The sequence below is a fragment of the Serinus canaria genome, chromosome 3, assembly GCF_022539315.1.
Source record: "Serinus canaria isolate serCan28SL12 chromosome 3, serCan2020, whole genome shotgun sequence".
In the NCBI taxonomy this organism is placed as follows: domain Eukaryota; kingdom Metazoa; phylum Chordata; class Aves; order Passeriformes; family Fringillidae; genus Serinus; species Serinus canaria.
In genome coordinates this window covers 78,042,353-78,059,093 of record NC_066316.1, presented here as the reverse complement: position 1 = coordinate 78,059,093, position 16,741 = coordinate 78,042,353, and the positions used below count along the sequence as shown (strand labels likewise).

At 42.6% G+C, this 16,741-nt stretch overlaps 1 protein-coding gene across 2 annotated transcripts; it reads left to right on the top strand.

Moving 5' to 3' along the window:
* The first annotated feature begins 7,054 nt into the window (after window positions 1-7,054).
* SMIM8 (small integral membrane protein 8) lies at window positions 7,055-9,592 on the top strand. 2 transcript variants are annotated; one of them, XM_030236575.2, is made up of 3 exons: window positions 7,055-7,116; window positions 8,165-8,306; window positions 9,230-9,592. In XM_030236575.2, exons 2-3 carry the CDS (start codon window positions 8,187-8,189, stop codon window positions 9,386-9,388), a joined length of 279 nt encoding a protein of 92 aa, XP_030092435.1. In that variant the 5' UTR covers window positions 7,055-7,116; window positions 8,165-8,186; the 3' UTR covers window positions 9,389-9,592. The 2 variants fall into 2 exon arrangements, with proteins under 2 accessions (XP_030092435.1, XP_009092100.2); XM_009093852.4 differs by lacking the exon at window positions 7,055-7,116 and adding an exon at window positions 7,206-8,034.
* Window positions 9,593-16,741: the final 7,149 nt, after the last annotated feature.

The window sequence follows — 16,741 nt, the reverse complement described above, 5'->3', positions numbered from 1 at the left end:
GCTTGCTGACAGAGAAGGGCTGGTGGGAGGTGTGGTGGTCGGTGGCCATCCTGGGCACAGCAACCACAAAATAATAATTTCTCTCTTCCTTGGTGAAGAGAGGAAGGGGGATCAGCAAAGCCTCTACCGTGGACTTCCAGAGCATGGACTTCGGTCTGCTCAGGACACTGGTTCACAGAGTCACTTGGGAAACAGTCCTTAAAAACAAAGGGATCCAGGAAGGTTGGATATACTTTAAGAAGGAAATCTTAAAGGGACAGAAGCAGGCCATTGCCATGTGCTGGAAGATGAGTTGGTGTGGAAGAAAACCGGCCTGACTGAATAGGGAGCTTTCACTGAAACTCAGGGAAAAAAAGAGTTTGTGACCTTTGGAAGAAGGGGCATGAAACTCAGATAGTGCCTTAGGGTGTCATTAGGTTATGAAGAGGGAAAATAAGAAAGGTAAAAGCTCAGCTAGAATTTGATTTGGCCTCTGCTGTTAAAGATAATAAAAAGTGGTTTTATAAATACATTAGCAACATAAAAAGGGCCAAGGAAAATATCCATCTCTTATTGGCTGTGGAGGGGAACACTGTTACCAAAGATGAGGAGAGGGCTGGAATACTTGATGCCTTCTCTCCTTCAGTCTTCAACAGAAACACCAGTGATCCTCAGGGCAACCAGTCCCCCGAGGTAGTAGTCAGGGACAGGGAGCAGAGTAGACTCCCTGCACTCTAAGAGGAAGTAGTTGGTGGACTGCTGAGCCATTTGGACCCTCACAAGTCTGTGGGACCAGATGGAATTCATCCGAGGGAGCTGAAGAGCTTGCCAAGCCCCTCTCCATCATTTATCATGAGCCCTGGCTAACTAGGGAGGTCTCAGTGGGATGAAGGTTGGCCAGAGTGACTCATCTACAAGAAGGTTTGGAAGGGGGATCCAGGAAACTACAGCCCAGTCAGCTTGATCTCAGTGCTGGAGAAGGTTATAGAACAGAACATCTTGAGTGCTATCATGCAGCATGTACAGGACAACCAGGGAATCAGACCCAGCCAGCCTGGGGTAGGGAAGACAGGTCCTATCTGACCAATCTCCTTTTATGACCAGCGGACCAACCCAGTGGATGAGGGAAAGGCTGTGACCTGACTTTCAGCAAAGCCTTTGAAACTGTTTCCCAGGGCATTCTCCTGGAAAAGCTGGCAGCCCATGGCTTGGACGGGCACACTCCTGTCCTGGTTTAAAACTGGCTGAGTGGCCAGGTTCAGAGAATGGTCAATGGTGAACAGCGCTGCATCCATTTGGCATCCAGTCACTAATGGTGTCCCACAGGGATCAGTATCAGGGCCAGCCCTGTTCAACATTTTCATTAATGATTTGAACAGGGGGATAGAATGCACCCTCAGAAAGGCTGTGGATGACACTAAGTTGAGTGGGAGTGTTGAGGCCCTCTACTTGAGGGCAGGAAGGATCTGCAGAGGGATCTGGACAAGCTGGATCAGTGGGCTGAAGCCAATTTTATAAGGTTCAACAATCAACACTTCCATCCCTGGAAGTGTTAAAGAAATGACTGGACATGGCACTTAGTGCTATGGTTAAATTGGCATGGCAGTGTTCAGTCAAACATTGGATTCACAGATCACAGAAACCAGAAGGGACCACAAGGATCATCAATCCAGCTCTCAAGTAAATGGCCCATACAGGGATTGAAGCCATAACTTCAGTGTTATCAGCACCATGCTCTAACCAGCTCAGCTCCTCTCAGAGTCAAAGATCTGGAGGTATTTTCTAACCTTAATGATTCTATTATTCTATGTGGTGGTGTTTATCTACTGAAAGACAACTGTAAGGTGCAGAAAATCTGAAGAGTTCCAGAATGCTGTGTGTGAGATTCCCTTACTACAGAGTTTGTTCTGTTGAAACGGTGAAATTTCTACCCTCTGTAGTCTTCTTAGGAACTGTGTTCCCTGCCTGAGATTAGAAAGGGTGCATACATTAGAAAGGATTTTAAGTTCTCACAGCTTAAACTGATTGGAAGTCCTGCTGTCAGAGGCAGAGGTTAGTCCTGGTCCGTGCCTCCACTTCCAACTGCCTTTCCAACTGCATTGCTCTGCCTACATTAGACTGAAAAATAAACTTAATTGTTTTTTCTTTTCTGGCAATGGACCAGGGAATAAAATTGGCATACTCCAAAGCTGAGCAATTATGACATTGCATGCAAAGAAGTCCAGAGCAATTACAAGTGAAAAGAGGTCTTCCCTTGCCCTTCCTTTCTGTAGATGCAGTCTTAGTTCAAATTTGTCCTTAAACTGCACTGTAATGTATCTGGCTGTACATTGTTGTAGTGAGAAAATGCAGTGCTACACATGTTTCTCTGCTCTTCTTTTGTAGTAGAAACTACCTTTTTCTTTCTAGAGGGGATGCTTTGAGTTTTGATATTCTGTTCCCAGTCAGAACCAATTTACCCACTCAAAAATGAAAGTAGAACCAAACAAAGTGCCTTTTTTCTTCCATACTGAATTCAGCTGAAAAAAGATTTATAAGCTTGATTGGTGTTTGAAGAACAACAATTGCTTTAATCTTTGCTGGAAAGCACGGCTGAGTGATTTGTTTTGTCTCACAGAGACATGGCTGGCTAACAAGTATTATGGAAGACATACAAATAACGTTATGAAACACAGAAGAGTCTTGGTTTTAAAACGCATATTTGCCTTAAAACTGTTTTGGATTGTCAGTGGTAGGGTTCCAAACAGTGCATGCTGCTGTCTGAAAACAGCTTTCTTTCAATGGGAACAACACAAAGGAGCAAAAGCTGCTGAAAATCAGCATAAGGACTCTTGAGACTGTCATGAGCAGAGCAACAATCACACAGAAAACACTTAACACCCTCAATGCCAACCCTGTCTAGCCGGTCTGTTTGTTTCTTATGCATTTATGTCCTTAATGTAGCCATACTGTTTCACACGCCTCAGTGCAACAATGATTATTCTCATCATTAGCTTTGAGCAAAGAGTAAAAAAGTACTTCTAATTACTAATTTTTGCTTTCCCTTCTCCCCCAGATTTGTTCAGCACAAAACAAAAAAAGGTCCTAGTTGTCAACTCCAATAAAAATATTGTGAAACTCATGGTCCCTAAAACATTTAAAATAATTTTAAAAGGTGAATTTCACATTCATATATCAAAACTCTGACAAATATATGATGATAGTTGCCCCTCTCAGTACAAGTCATAGCAGTGCTGAAGTCCCAGTGTAGATGCAATAAGAATTTTTTTCTGCCCACAATAGCTCTGTTACTGTGTCTCTAAAGCAAGGATAAGCTTATCAGTACCTTGAGGCACCCTATCTTTATTCTGAAGACAATGCGAAGCTCTGTTCGTGTGCAGTACTTGAAATAAGCAGGAGCTGTGAGGTCAATCAGCCGGGGCAGGAGGCGCGGCGCTGCTCCCCGGACCGCCCCAGGCTGGCTGTCGCATGCCAACCATTTCTGCGGGGCACAGCACCGGCCTCGCTCTGCTCTCTGCAGAGGCTCTTCTGCAGCTCAAATGATAAGGGCATGCGAGGCTCAAGAAAAGCAGGAATTGCTGTTAGGTTGTGAATGGCTGTGGCACAAAGCACAATATTGAATGCAGAATCCCAAAGGAATTTAGTTGAAAGGAAAATAAATCTCAGTAACAGGCTCAGGTTTAGAAAAGGAAGGGGTTTTTGTGTGATTTCTTTTCAGGAGAGATACTTGGATATTAAGAGGATGGGTGACTCAGAAATGCCACAGATGTTTACTATTCTACACTTTTGTAAAGGCTCTCCTATAAAACATACCAAACAATTTCATAAGACTTAATGGATTGAATGTTTCAACATCCTTTTGGGTCAGATGACAGCAACATAATAGCCACATTAAAGATAACATACAACACTTTCCCACAGTCATAAAGCAAAACTAGAAACAGTAAGCAGTCCAAGCTTTTCATCACTGCAGAGTTAATCTGGTTAGTTGGCACATGCTTAACATAGGCCAAGTAGCATTCACATCAAAGCCTAAGCCTGTTTCTACATCCCTCTCTGCTTCTCTTTTTACACACAAAGCCTTATCCTACAGTTCTTCATATGGAGAATATATTCTCTTCAGCCAGTGGTGTTTTCTGTACAGTGTAGGATCTTCCCCCGTCAGTGATGCCTGGGACCTACCTGTCCTTTATAAGATGGGAAGTGCCAGAGAACTAGCAGCAACCTAACAATCCCTGCCACCAATATTTTGCAAATGTGTTCTGGCACAAACCCTACCAAAAATCTGGAAAAAACTGTTGTGACCCTGGCTGACTTTGGATCAGAAGTTTTATCTGCATGGGTGGTGTAACTGCTGGGGAGAGGTACATGGGCCAATAAGTGAGTGCGTTTTCTCTCTGTTGATGTAATTCTTTCGGCTTCCAAAATGTGGGGGAAAAAATTGCTTGGGAACTGCATGCAGAACATCTCCTATATTACAGTAAAACATCCCCCTTCCCCTCAAGAAAACCAAGCTACCTTCCTAAAAACCAAGCTCTTGCAAAAACCTCGCCTTGGCTTCTTTCAATTAGACAAATATGAAAACAAACAAAAGCAGCTTCACTCAGATTTTCTACTCAATAGTTTCCAAACAAAATCAGCTGTGTGACATATGCCACCAAAACAATAGCTACCAGATTAGCAGATGGTAAGTTGTGAATTAATTGTTGACACAAACCCCAGACATACTACTCAATCCTCTCCTGACACCTAAACTTATTTCCCTATTATTTTTCTCACCTCATTATATTTTCTCACAACAAGAAAAAAAAAATTAGATACTCCATCTGGACTTAGACATGAAAAGTTTACCTGCAATTTATTATTACTCTGCCGTCTTTCCAAAAAAAAAAAAAAAAAAGGCAGTTTGATTACGGCATAATAAAAACATGGAACAGGAGAATCATTACGGTTGGAAATTACTTCTAAGATTATCAAGTCCCACTGTACACCTAGGGTCACTGTTTTCACCACTAAACCATATCCACAACTGCCACATCCACACACCTTTTGAGCCATTGTTCCAATGCCAGACTACCCTTTCAGTGGAGATATATTTCCCGATCTAAACCTCCCCAGTGCAACATGAGGCCATTTCCCCTTGTCTTGCCAGTTGTTACTTAGGAGAAGTGATCAACTCTCACCTCACGACAACCTCCTTCCAGGTCATTGTACAGGACGTTAAGCTCCACCCTGAGCCACCTTTCCTCCAGGCTGAAAAACCCCAGCTCCCTCAGTGTGTCCTCATGGGACTTGTGCTCCAAACTCTTCAGAAGCTTTGTTGCTCTTCTCTGGACACACTCCAGCACCTCAATGTCCTTCTTGTAGTGAGGGGCCCAGAATTGGACACAGCACTCAAGGTGTGGCCTCACCAGTGCTGAGCACAGGGGAACAATCACTGCCCGGTCCTGCTGGCCACACTATTGCTGACCCAAGCCAGGATGCCACTAGCTTTCTTGGCCACTTGGGCACACTGCCAGCTTGTGTTCAGCCACTGTTGGCCAAGACTTCTGTTTGTTCCCTCCTGCCTCCCTGGCTGCAATAAGTAGACACTCCACCAAAGTCCTCCCACTTACCCTGCAGGTACAGAGAAGTGTGAGCCAGGACTGGTGAGTCCAGAGCTACATGTGCTAATCCAGCAGCTCACTGCTGCTAAATCTGTAATACTGTCCATCACATCTCGGTTCTGCCTGCCAGTTACCTAAGGAAGCACTGATCTGTGTCCCTCCCTACCCTACCCTACAGGTATTGGTTTTTCCAAAATTTCAGTTTTCTCCCATAATTTATAATGTGGCTGAAACTGCCTAGTGGCATTGAAGGTAGAAAGGGAGGCACAAGCAGTCAGAGGCAACCACATGGGCTTTGCTTCCTCTGGACTTCAAGCAGCTTTATTAATTTTACTGTTTACAAATAAAAGGAAACAAAACATAGCAACACACAGCAGCATTTACGTAACCAGGAGTTTCTAGACACCCAAAATCTTGGGTTTGGATCTACACAACAGAAGTTGGACACTTAAACTGTAGCATATTTTCCTGCTCAGCCAACTGTACTCTCAGCGACTGTCTCCACATGAATCTTATCATTCCAGCACTTAGGATCAAGCAGTTCTGGGCTCCTCAGTTACAACAAAGACATGAAACTCCTGGAGCGAGTCCAGTGGAAGGAAACAAAGATGACTAAGGGACTTGAGCATCTCCTTTACAAGAAAAGACTGAGGGAGCAGGGCCTGTTCAGCCTCGAGACGATAACTAAAAGGGGGCCTCAGCAGCATCCATCAGTACCTGCAGGGAGGCTGAAGAGAGGATGAAGCCAGGACTGGCTGTGACCATGGCCAGGTGCTAGGAGTGGGCTCAGTAGTGAAGGGCCCATCTGATCCAGCCAGCTCCTCCCCACATCTCCCACTTATTATTTTGGAATGCTCCCTTGTCTTCTGTGCCCTTCACTTTGAACACTTTGAGGTGCTGGAGTGTGACCAGCAAACGGCAAGAGGGCTCTTGAAAGGTCTAGAAAACATGTCTTATGAGGAACAGCTGAGGGAGCTGGGGTTGTTTATTCTCAAGAGGAGGAGGCTGAGGGGGCCTTTATCCCTCTCTACAACTCCCTGCAAGATTTCTGGGGCCGGTCTCTTCTGCCGTGCCTGGAGTGAGTGGACTAGAGGGAACGGCCTTGAACTGAGAGAGGGGATATTTAGATTAGACATTAGAAAAATATTTTTCACTGTTAGGGTGGCCAGGCGTTGAAGTATTTCCCTGGGAAGTGGTGGAGTCACCATACTGCAGGCGTTCAAGACCCTCTGGATCTAGCGCTGGGTGTTTTAGTGCTTATGGGTTACAGTGGTAGTGTCGAGTGCACGGTTGTAATGGATTACCTTAAAGGTCTCTTCCAGCCTCGATGGCTGTATGACTTGGGCAAACACACACACAGCTCCCACCGAGGGCAACGCACTTCTCCCTTCGCCTCACCGATGAGGGGAGCTGACGGGCGGGGCGGGACCCGCTCCCCGCCGCAACCCACGCCGTTGGCCTCCGTCCGGGAGGGGGCGCCACCGCGCAGGCGCGGCCCCGCCCCGCGGGGAGGCGCCGCTGGCTGCGAGCGGTGAGTAGCGGTGGGGGCGGGTTGGCGCGGCCGGCGTTTGTGTTTCTTCTCCCCCTTCCTCCCCCCCCCCCCCCAACCCGGCCGTGCTGCTCCGTGAGGCGGTGGCACGGGGGGTTCCTTGGTGTCCCAGGAGGTCCCATTGGGCTCTTCCAAACTGGGGCCAATCTGCCCCCTTCGTCCCGTTGGCGGCGCCAGGAGCCCCTCGCCGCCCGGAATGGAGTTGTGCGACTGCCCTTGCAGTGCCCTTCCCTTCCGAGGAGACCCCCACCACCGTCTCTCCTCTGCCCCTCATTAATCAAGGGTAGCCAAGGGCGTGTTTTTCCGCCTTTGCTCAGGTGGTTTGGGTTGGGAAAATATCATCTTTGGGTTAAAAATCATCTCGCTCCAACGCCCCTGCCACGGGTATGGACACCTTCCGCAAGACCAGGGTGCTCATAAGCCCCATCCAGCCTGGCCTTGAACACTTGCAGGAATGGGACATCCACAGCCTCTCTAGGCAACCTCACCACCACCAGAATAAAGAATTTCTTGCATATGCTAAGTAGCTTAAATTTCCCCTCTTTCACTTTGAACCCAAGGCATTTGTCCTATGAGTGCAAAAGTGAGACCTGAGTGCTGGGCCTGCTGGGGTGGGTGGCTAAGATGACTGCACTACAGTGGTGCTTGGGCTGGCCTGTCATCTAGAAGATTTTTTCCTAGGATTGTCTTTTTAGCCAGTGGTCTGAAGACTGTTGCTATTTGGTCTGCAGGTAGCTAAAGCATTAGCCAAAGGCAAGTGAAAAACCCTAAGCCCATTATCAGGAGATTTAGATTTGCTGTATGAAGATGTGAATCTCCTAAGGTTAATTTTAGGATGCACAAAATTAACAAGATCGAAAATCATTGTGCACAAGCTGGGAATGTTATGCGACAGTGGAGGTAATCAGTAATATTTACGCCAGCTAAAATTGATGCTGTAAGACAAACTGAGTGTGAATTTGCATTCAGTGAACGCAGCTCTTCCAGTTTTTTTTACAGAAATTACTCCTGTATTTCATTCTACTTCTAGGAAGTATTTGACACTAAGCAACATGCCTTCCACCAAACCTCCAAATGAAAATGAAACACCCAAAGAGAGAAAACCAGGACTGAGGAGTGTTCAGACAACTATGCTTTTCCGAGCTGTGAACCCAGAGCTCTTCATTAAACCTGTAAGACAGTCATTCTGAGAGAATCTAAATATGCTTGAAGAGATACTGTTGCTTTAAAGTGATCATTACAATTCTCTAGGGATTATATAACCATCTCTTGTTATGCAAACCACTCAGAAATGTAACTAAAAATATTTTTACTTTTTTTCACTCTTGATTGTGGAGAGCAGAGAACATTACTGCCGCTTTTATTTCATTGCTGTATTGTCTGATTCTTTTGTACCTAGCCAAGTTGCTTTCAGAAAGACCTGTTTAGAGGTATATTACCCATGTAATTTGACAGGTTAAATAATATTATTATTAAGTAATAAAAACAACAGGAGTTGTTTTTGATATTTAAAAGGGAACAAATCATAGAATGCAAACTTTCTTGGTATGAAGTGAAATGATTTTTGGTAGCTTTTCAATATTTTGGATTTTCCTCTTTCTTGCTTTTATAATTAAGTTGATGATACTCAGGTTTTATTTGCATTTGAAGAACCCAGAAATGGGTGAAATTTTGTGCATATAATAAGTATGGATTTAAGTACATTTTGTGATAAGAACACAAAGTGTGGTTTAGAGGATTGTAATCAAGCAGGACCAGAGTGCATTGTCCCAGTAGTATATCCAGATGAATTCTGTTAAAAGTTTGTAGTGGAGACCTTCAGTAATTGGTTTTGTCTGGTTCATTCATACTGAAGTGTTTCCAAGCAGCAAAACAGAGAATATTGGGCTGTTCTCTCTCCAGAAAGAATCTTCTTTTTCAAAGGGAATTCCTTTTGCTGTCAGAAAATTCAGTCTGCAAGAAGGCAGTGATGATTTTTTGCAGATGTCACAATAGTTTACTGTTCAGTTTCTAAGCTGAGATAGATGAATGTAATCTTTGAGTTTAATGAAAAACGTTTTGACTAAAAACATTTACCACATTTTTTTCTTGTCAGAACAAACCTGTGATGGCGTTTGGACTGATAGCAATTAGCCTCTGTGTGGCCTACCTTGGTTATTTGCATGCAACAGCAGAGAATAAAAAGGACCTCTATGAAGCAATCGACAGTGAGGGGTCCAGATACATGAGGAGGAAAACTTCCAAGTGGGACTGAGAATGTAAGAGAGGAAATCAGTAAATCACTCACAGAACTTTTCCAGGCAACTACTGTTTTTTTTCTCTTTCCCTTGAAATAATGAATAAATGTCTCACTTGCTATTTAATTCAGTTCAAATTCTTTTATAAAATGCTATGCCTGTACAAATAAACTGCAGTTAAGATACATCTGAAAATAAAAGTGATTGTAAGAGTTGCCCTCTATGATCTCCACAGAGATCTTTGTCAGAAGACATGAAATCACTTTGGACCTTCAATCAGTATTGATAAATGCCTTAGAAACTGACATGATAGTTCAGCTTTCTCTTTGCTTTTATTAAATGAAATCAGGGTTTTGGTTGGTTTTTTGGTTTTTTTTGGGTTTTTTTAAACAGAGTGAATAATGTATTGTCTGTGAAAAGAAAAGTAGGTATCTTGATCTGTTGATGACAGTGGTGCAAGTAACCTAATTTTAAGGCAAGGAAGCAATTGGTGAAGGGCTTTATTTCATAAAGGAATCCGTAAAATACTGGCCAAAATAATCCTTGGATGCTTAATAGAATCTTCCTTAAAAATAAAAAAAGGTAAATCAGTAGCCAAATAGAGAAAAAGTGAAACAAGTGCTTCTGTTAAGAGAAAGGTAAGAAGAACTGAGCCATTATCTTTCCTGTTTGGCACCTTATGACAGATCAGTGAGCATACTGGCTTCAGCCTGCCAGTTGATAGCTTTTAGCTCCAGCTTGGCCAGAGTCTGTCTAATATTCTTGAATAGTCAGCAGGACTGGTTTTATTTCAACTGCATTCAAAAATTTAATTTCTCTATATTGCAAAGTACATTTTATGATGTTAATTTATTGCAGGTTACTGAACTCAAAATAAGGGATGGAAAGTCTAAAGTCCCTAGGTATTTCTGTGAGTGTGGCTGGAGGGTGGGTGGGCATTGTGGCGTTGCCCTAGCACACATGGTGGTCCCTTGTGAGCCTTTAAGCAAACTGTACAGGCAGGTGTCTTCCTGTTCCAGCACTGAGTCCTTCTCCCATGAGCTCCCCAGCTGCTTTTGGGTGCCTGACAGTGTCCCATTAACCAAACTCCAGAACATGTGGTAGGAGGACACCTACCAGGTTGTGACTGGTTTCTACCATGGACACTTACTGATATTGTGTTGCAGTTTTCCATTCAGTGTCTTGTATTTGCAGACATAACAAGGGCTCCCAGGGAGCTGAGAGACCTCTTTGTCAACCCTCTTCCAACCAAGGTGTCTTCTGTCAGGCCAGAGAAAGAACATGCAGGAACTCTGCTTTACCATTCTGAGAGTTGCTTTGGGTTTTATCCAAAGATTTTGGTACTGAAGATAAAAAAGGTGACTGGCTGCCTTGAGGGATAGCAGTTGCACCATGGGATTTCTCTGTATCTCCCTTAAGTCCTCCACTTTCAATTTGTGAGTTTACTCTTGTTCTTGTTTTATAGTTGACAGTATCTTAAATTCAGCAGGGCTTTGGTTAAACTGCCTCCTTCCTGAGAAGGGAAGTGAGCTCTACCTCTAATAAAGCTTTTTTTTTTTTTTTTTAAGTGTGGTTTTGCAGCCTTTAAAAGCAGATTCCCCTCTGTGAGCCTGCTGCCCTACAACAGCAAGGTTCCTGGGCAAATCTAAGTTTGCAGGGGAGGAAACTATATGCCTTTTGATTGATGAAGGAATTTCCAGGTGAATTGATCAGATATTCAGAACTCTCATCTGTGCATATCCTGCAGAATGTATCTTGTCTGATGTCAAATGATTCTTTGTAAAGGATCTTCAGAATTTATGTTCTTTTAAAAATGGTTGCATAGGATTTTAGCTCTTTTCAGTTCATTAAAAAGCACAGGTCTTGTATGTTTGCGTGAATTTAACTAAATTATTTCCAAATCAGTGCTACAAGTAAGTATTTTTACCTGTTTTTCTATAGGCTTTTAGAGCACATGCTTTGATCCTCTGCACATATTTGCAGATGAATTGAAAGCCCATTCTCTTACTTTCACATATTTGAGAATAATGCAAGATTTGTGTTCTCAATATTTTCAGTTATGTTTTGTAAAGTGAATATGGATCTGGCAGTTACTGGGAAAAAGAAAGAGGGACTGGATGCATAAAAGATAATAGACTGAGCTGGACAGGATGTAGGCATGTACATGCCAGTGACACTTCTTACAAAAGCTGTCTGAGATAGGCCCTCTTGAATGTTGGACTTAAGTTGAATGTAGAATGGCTGGACTTAAGTCCTGTTGACCAGATTACTTTAGAACTGTGAGGCTGAAGGAAGAATGGTTATTTAAATTTGTCCTATTATTTCCTTGGCAGCTGCTGTACAGATAACTCTTAATGATACACAATTTATATATAGAAAAGAGATAAAGCAATGCAAATACAGAGAGGTATGTGGTAGGTTAATGAATGTTACAGTATCAACACAGGCATTTGCTGGTTTAAGCTCCTGATTTTTATCATAAGAACAATGTGTGTGTAGGGATTAAAGGGAAAAAAACCCAAACACCCAAACAAAACTGCTTTGATACCAAAATTTGTTTGCTTAGCTCTGAAAGCATGACACCCCTTATGCATCTGGAGGACAAACACACAGCACAAGTATGGTTTCTTTTGTTCTGTGTTTTTCAATTTCAATCTTCAGTATAGTGATAACTGTCTACAACGGATGATAACTGGCTTGACAAAAACTATGAGTCAAAATTATTTCCTGGGCAGAGGCTCTTTGAGATTTTTGCCAGTTCCTTACTGTCTGTGCTGACTTTCACATCTTTTACCAAGAACAGGAACAAATTGCTATGATTAAAATATCCAAAACTGTAGCTGTTGTACTGTTCCTAAGATCTCCTTAAACTTTGTGGTGTGAATGGGACTTGTTGGCATTCAACCACAAAAAGCAATTAAACAAATAAAGGGCCAAAGCCTACTGTGATGCTGCTTAACTATTATCAGGGAAAGTTAGTTCTTTGTGGGTGATACCAGCTCTTCCCCAGTAACAGTTGCTACATAGGAAGCTGCATTCAGGCTGGAAAGGGTCACTTCATTAAAGCTTCCCTTACCTGTCTCCTGATGTTACTGAATTGTCAGCATGTTTGTATCCTAATTGGAAAGTAAATGTTTCAGCTAACTTGGTAAACAATTGCCAATGATTTTTCTCCTTTCACCAGCTTGCTATTTTCTGTGGCAACAGTAAGGGTTTTGCCTGCAAATGAGATCTATCAGAAATGGAGTTCTGACACTCTAGTAACTATTACAGAATGACACTGGAACAGCACAATGATTAGAAGTTCTGGTCTGGATTCCTTTGTTGTGCTGTGTGTTCAAAAGGGTACCACCACCACCACCGCCCAGTGCTGCTTTTGATCAGATTCAGGAGTATAGGCCTTCCAGAACACAGTATTAAACTCATCGTAAGATACTGGGAAAGTTCATTTCTGAAATTCCTTTCTTTTCTTACAATCTGAGTTTAGGAAAACCCCAGGTCCTCTTGATTCTATGTGCTCTGGCCAGTCATGAATGCATTTACATCTTAGTAAGGAAGAATTGCTGCATATTAGTAACTCCAGTATATTCAGAGGGGGAACAAAGGTCAGCTGTTCTGCAGTGCATGAAGCATTCTGAGTAAGGCATAATGAAGCGTGAAAGGCAAAGGAGCTGCAGGACCATTAGCAAATGTTTTCTGAAGCTCAAGTACTGAGGTAAGAACTATGTTTGCTTTAATATTTGCACAGATCATCCCATCATCCTTCAGGACAGCAGCTGGAATGTTTAAGCCTGAATCTCACCTTCTTACACCTGATTCTGGCTCCTGACCTTAGACTGAAGCTCTGTACTGTCTCCTGAGGTTTGATTTTTTTCATGGCATACCACAATGATAACCTCAGTGATGATGGGCTCATGTGTAGCATTCTTATGTTTGAGGATCTAGGAAGAATCTGAAGCATATGCTGTGCCTGATTGTCTTAGAAGTTTCTGATCAGCAGTGTAAAGTTTTGTAGAAATGACGTTGTGCATGGTTTTTTAATGTGTGTTGTGAAGAGGAATGTTTGGTTTCTATTTTAAACAATATCAAGAGTTTATCAATGTCCTGAGAGCCCTGGCAGCAGGGTGAGTGCCATGCATGCCTGGGGGCTTCAGCCTTGCATTGACATGCACAATGTGAAACACACCCAGAAGGCCAGAGGCCTTCTCTTTTTCAATTATTTTTCTTCACTGCTTGATAAAATGGACAGGGGAAGAGCTATGTCATCAAGGCACAACATGCTTTCATTACTGTGGAAATAGCCAGCATGACAGAACTGAATGCTTGATAACCAAGACTGTAATTCTGAATAATAATAAATAAAAAGTTAAGTTTGGATTTTTTGTTGTTTATTTTTTTTTAATGTTTGCCATAACCAGGACCTTTATTCACCTGAGATTTGAACTCCAATACCAGAAGTACTTAGCCTGAAAAATGACTGGCTTTGTGCTTGATGAAATGTGAGCTTGAGCTGGCTGGATTTTTAATTCACTTTCAGAACTTTTCACTACCTTTTTTTATTGCATGAAGTTTATGGGCTTCATTGTAAGTTCATTGTAGGCCTTGTTTCATGATTAGGTGCATTTCCTAAGGGCAATAAAGTACAGGCTTAACTTTCAATCTGTCCTGAAGGTTTGTGTCCATCAAAGCTAGTAAAGTGTTTAACAGATTGGCTGAATCTGGACCATGAGTGAGGAGAAGGAAAACTGCCAACATACATATATTCCTAAATGAAGAGTGCCAACTGTAGGATGATGTTTCTCTATATGCTTGCCTCATGCTTTATATGGCCTTTTTGGATATCCGAGAAAAGACTGAAATACACAAAGAGATCCTTCTGGATCTGAGCCTTCCTGCTTTCTGCACCACTTCACTGGGCTTTTCACTGCCGGAGCACCCGAGCGCTCCTCAGCCAGGCATTACTCAACACGTCTGACACCTGTCATCCGTAGTCTTGCAGCCTCCCACCAGATGACGAACAGCTCACAGAGAATCGCTGGAGTGTTTTGCTTTGGAATTTTATTTTATACAAGTTTCTAAATAGCTGTCTGTTTATACTGCAGGCAGTCAGAGCAATGCACTTGGCATCTCAAGAGGAAAAGCAGGGAGGTTTACAGTGGTCTTAAGTTTTCAAATGAGTTCATTCCATTTTATGGAGCTGTTTTCCAAGGGAGCTCTGTCTCTTGCTGTCATAGTATCTGCTGACAGTAGCTGGCAGAATCCTAGTTTCTCATGTTTAACCATTCAATTACTTGGGATAAGACTGTTACATATTTTCATAGACCTGAATGCTCAGGATTTGAACATGTATCATTTGTCCTGATAATAATTGGGCCTAGAGACTAAGGGCTGGGGAAAATTCCCAGGTGGAGAATTCTGCAGCTGAAACAAAATAAGAGACAGATATAATTGAAGCAATTGCAAGATGCTTTATATTTGTTGGGGTTTGTTTCTTGCACTACATCTTAAGAGGTGTGTTAACCTTAGTGAGCTAAGTGCTAGCTAACAGCTTGGACAGGTGGTAGTGGAAAATTTGTTCATCATCTGTCTAAGCAAACACAGGAGTGCATGAGTGATTGAAGTGGGGTTTTAAGTGTAGGATAGTTCAAAGTCCATCACTCTACCAAACTAAGAAGTGAAGACAAGTGAAGTCACTGCTTTCTTGTGGAAGTTTAATTCATATAAAATACTTTGAACAGATACTTGGAACACTCTGGCACTTTCTGACTGACATGTCTGTAAAGCCTTACCTCTCTGAATTATGGAACTTCTGTGGATAACTGATGTTCCATGTTCATTTCTGTCTTACATCCACACTGAAAAAAATCCAAACTTCATGTTCACAGTTGTCTAATTAGATGCATAAACTGCACAGAACACACTGTTTGCATGTGTGTGTCTGTGCGTGTTAGGCAACATGAGGAGCAATTCTGCAAGCTGCATGTTAGAAAACCGAGATAATATTGAAGTGTTTCAACTCTCCTTGAACAAACAGTTCAGGTTCTCTTACACTGATAGATAAGTAGATTTGTTAGTTCTTCTCTACTAGGGGGGACACAATAGAATTGTCATTCTGCACTGCCTTACTGATCACATGGAAGGAAGAAGTCACTCTGTCTTAAAGGGTTAGCCCACTTTTTTTCTGGGATACAGTGTCAGGGACTGATAAAACCATGGCTGCTACAGGAATAGGTGTTCTCTGTGGTGGACCTTAGTCCTGGGCACGTCATTCATCGAGACAAGACCAAGGGCCCTGGTGAGTGCACATCCCAGGCCCTTCTTGATCTACAGCCTTTGGAGGCATATTTGGAGACAGGCAGCAGGAGCTTCAGGTCTGGCCAGCTGTGTCTGTACATATCTATGCTGCCAGCACACTCTGGGGTGGACTTAACTCAGTAGTGTATGCACAGCTCATAACAGTCTGTCAAACCCTGGCATTGCTTCTCATTGCCTCTTGGGAGGGAAAATAATTTTGTTTTACTGCTTTCAAGTGTTAAGTTGTAGGTGTGTTTTTTTCACTTAGAAATAGCATGTCCTCTTAAGTCTATGTGCTTGGTTTTGGAGAGATGAAAGGAGCCACAGCTTGGCCTAAATGAGTAGCTTGGTAATGTAGATAAATAGAAAAGAGTCTAGCAAGCAGTAGGATTGCTATGGCATCTGAAGAGCTATTCACCATGGACACTATTTGGTATTTCAAGGAAATATTTTAGCAAGTAAAGTAACTAAGTGCAATTTAAAAGATTTTTTTCCCCCCTTGTAGTTGTACTTACTGCACAGTATTATGATTGACTGGCATGTTTGAAAAAAGGCCATTTCGTATTCTTTACATTTCTGCATGTCAGGTACTGTGAGTACATGAGCTACTGGTAGCTAAAAATAATTTTGGGCTCAGACATACAAGCAAGCCTTCCATTGCATGAAGCAGAGACAGCATATGTTTGTTGGCTTGATTTTGTTCCTGAGAAGTGTTGGAGCATGAGAAGTAACACTACTCACTTTACTTGCAACTCTGATTCCGAGGGAGTCATTCTTTGTGACTGTTATGTCTGAATGATGCAAATAAAGAATCTTTCAGATAACATCTGGACGCTGGAGTGCCAGTGATGGCACATATTGACAGCAGAGTGCATGAGACAAAGCCTAGAATGGGAGCTGTACTGCTGCAGTGAATAATACAGAAAGCAGGGTTTCTCTATTAGTCATTCAGGAGATGTCTAATAATTGCCAGAAAATACCACAGTCTTAGGAACAGTCAGACTTTCTCTCTAAGGCAATGTTATGGAAGACTGAAAAGTGGGTTGTCTAATTACTGTAGCTGAGCAGCTGAACTT

What these genes read in the sequence shown, in the direction of transcription:
- SMIM8 (XM_009093852.4), top strand. Translation starts at nt 7,970, where the DNA reads ATGCACAAAATTAACAAGATCGAAAATCATTGTGCACAAGCTGGGAAT. An exon ending in AATGTTATGCGACAGTGGAG is followed by an intron (nt 8,035 to 8,164) that starts GTAATCAGTAAT and finishes TTCTACTTCTAG; the next exon opens with GAAGTATTTGACACTAAGCA. An exon ending in CAGAGCTCTTCATTAAACCT is followed by an intron (nt 8,307 to 9,229) that starts GTAAGACAGTCA and finishes TTTTCTTGTCAG; the next exon opens with AACAAACCTGTGATGGCGTT.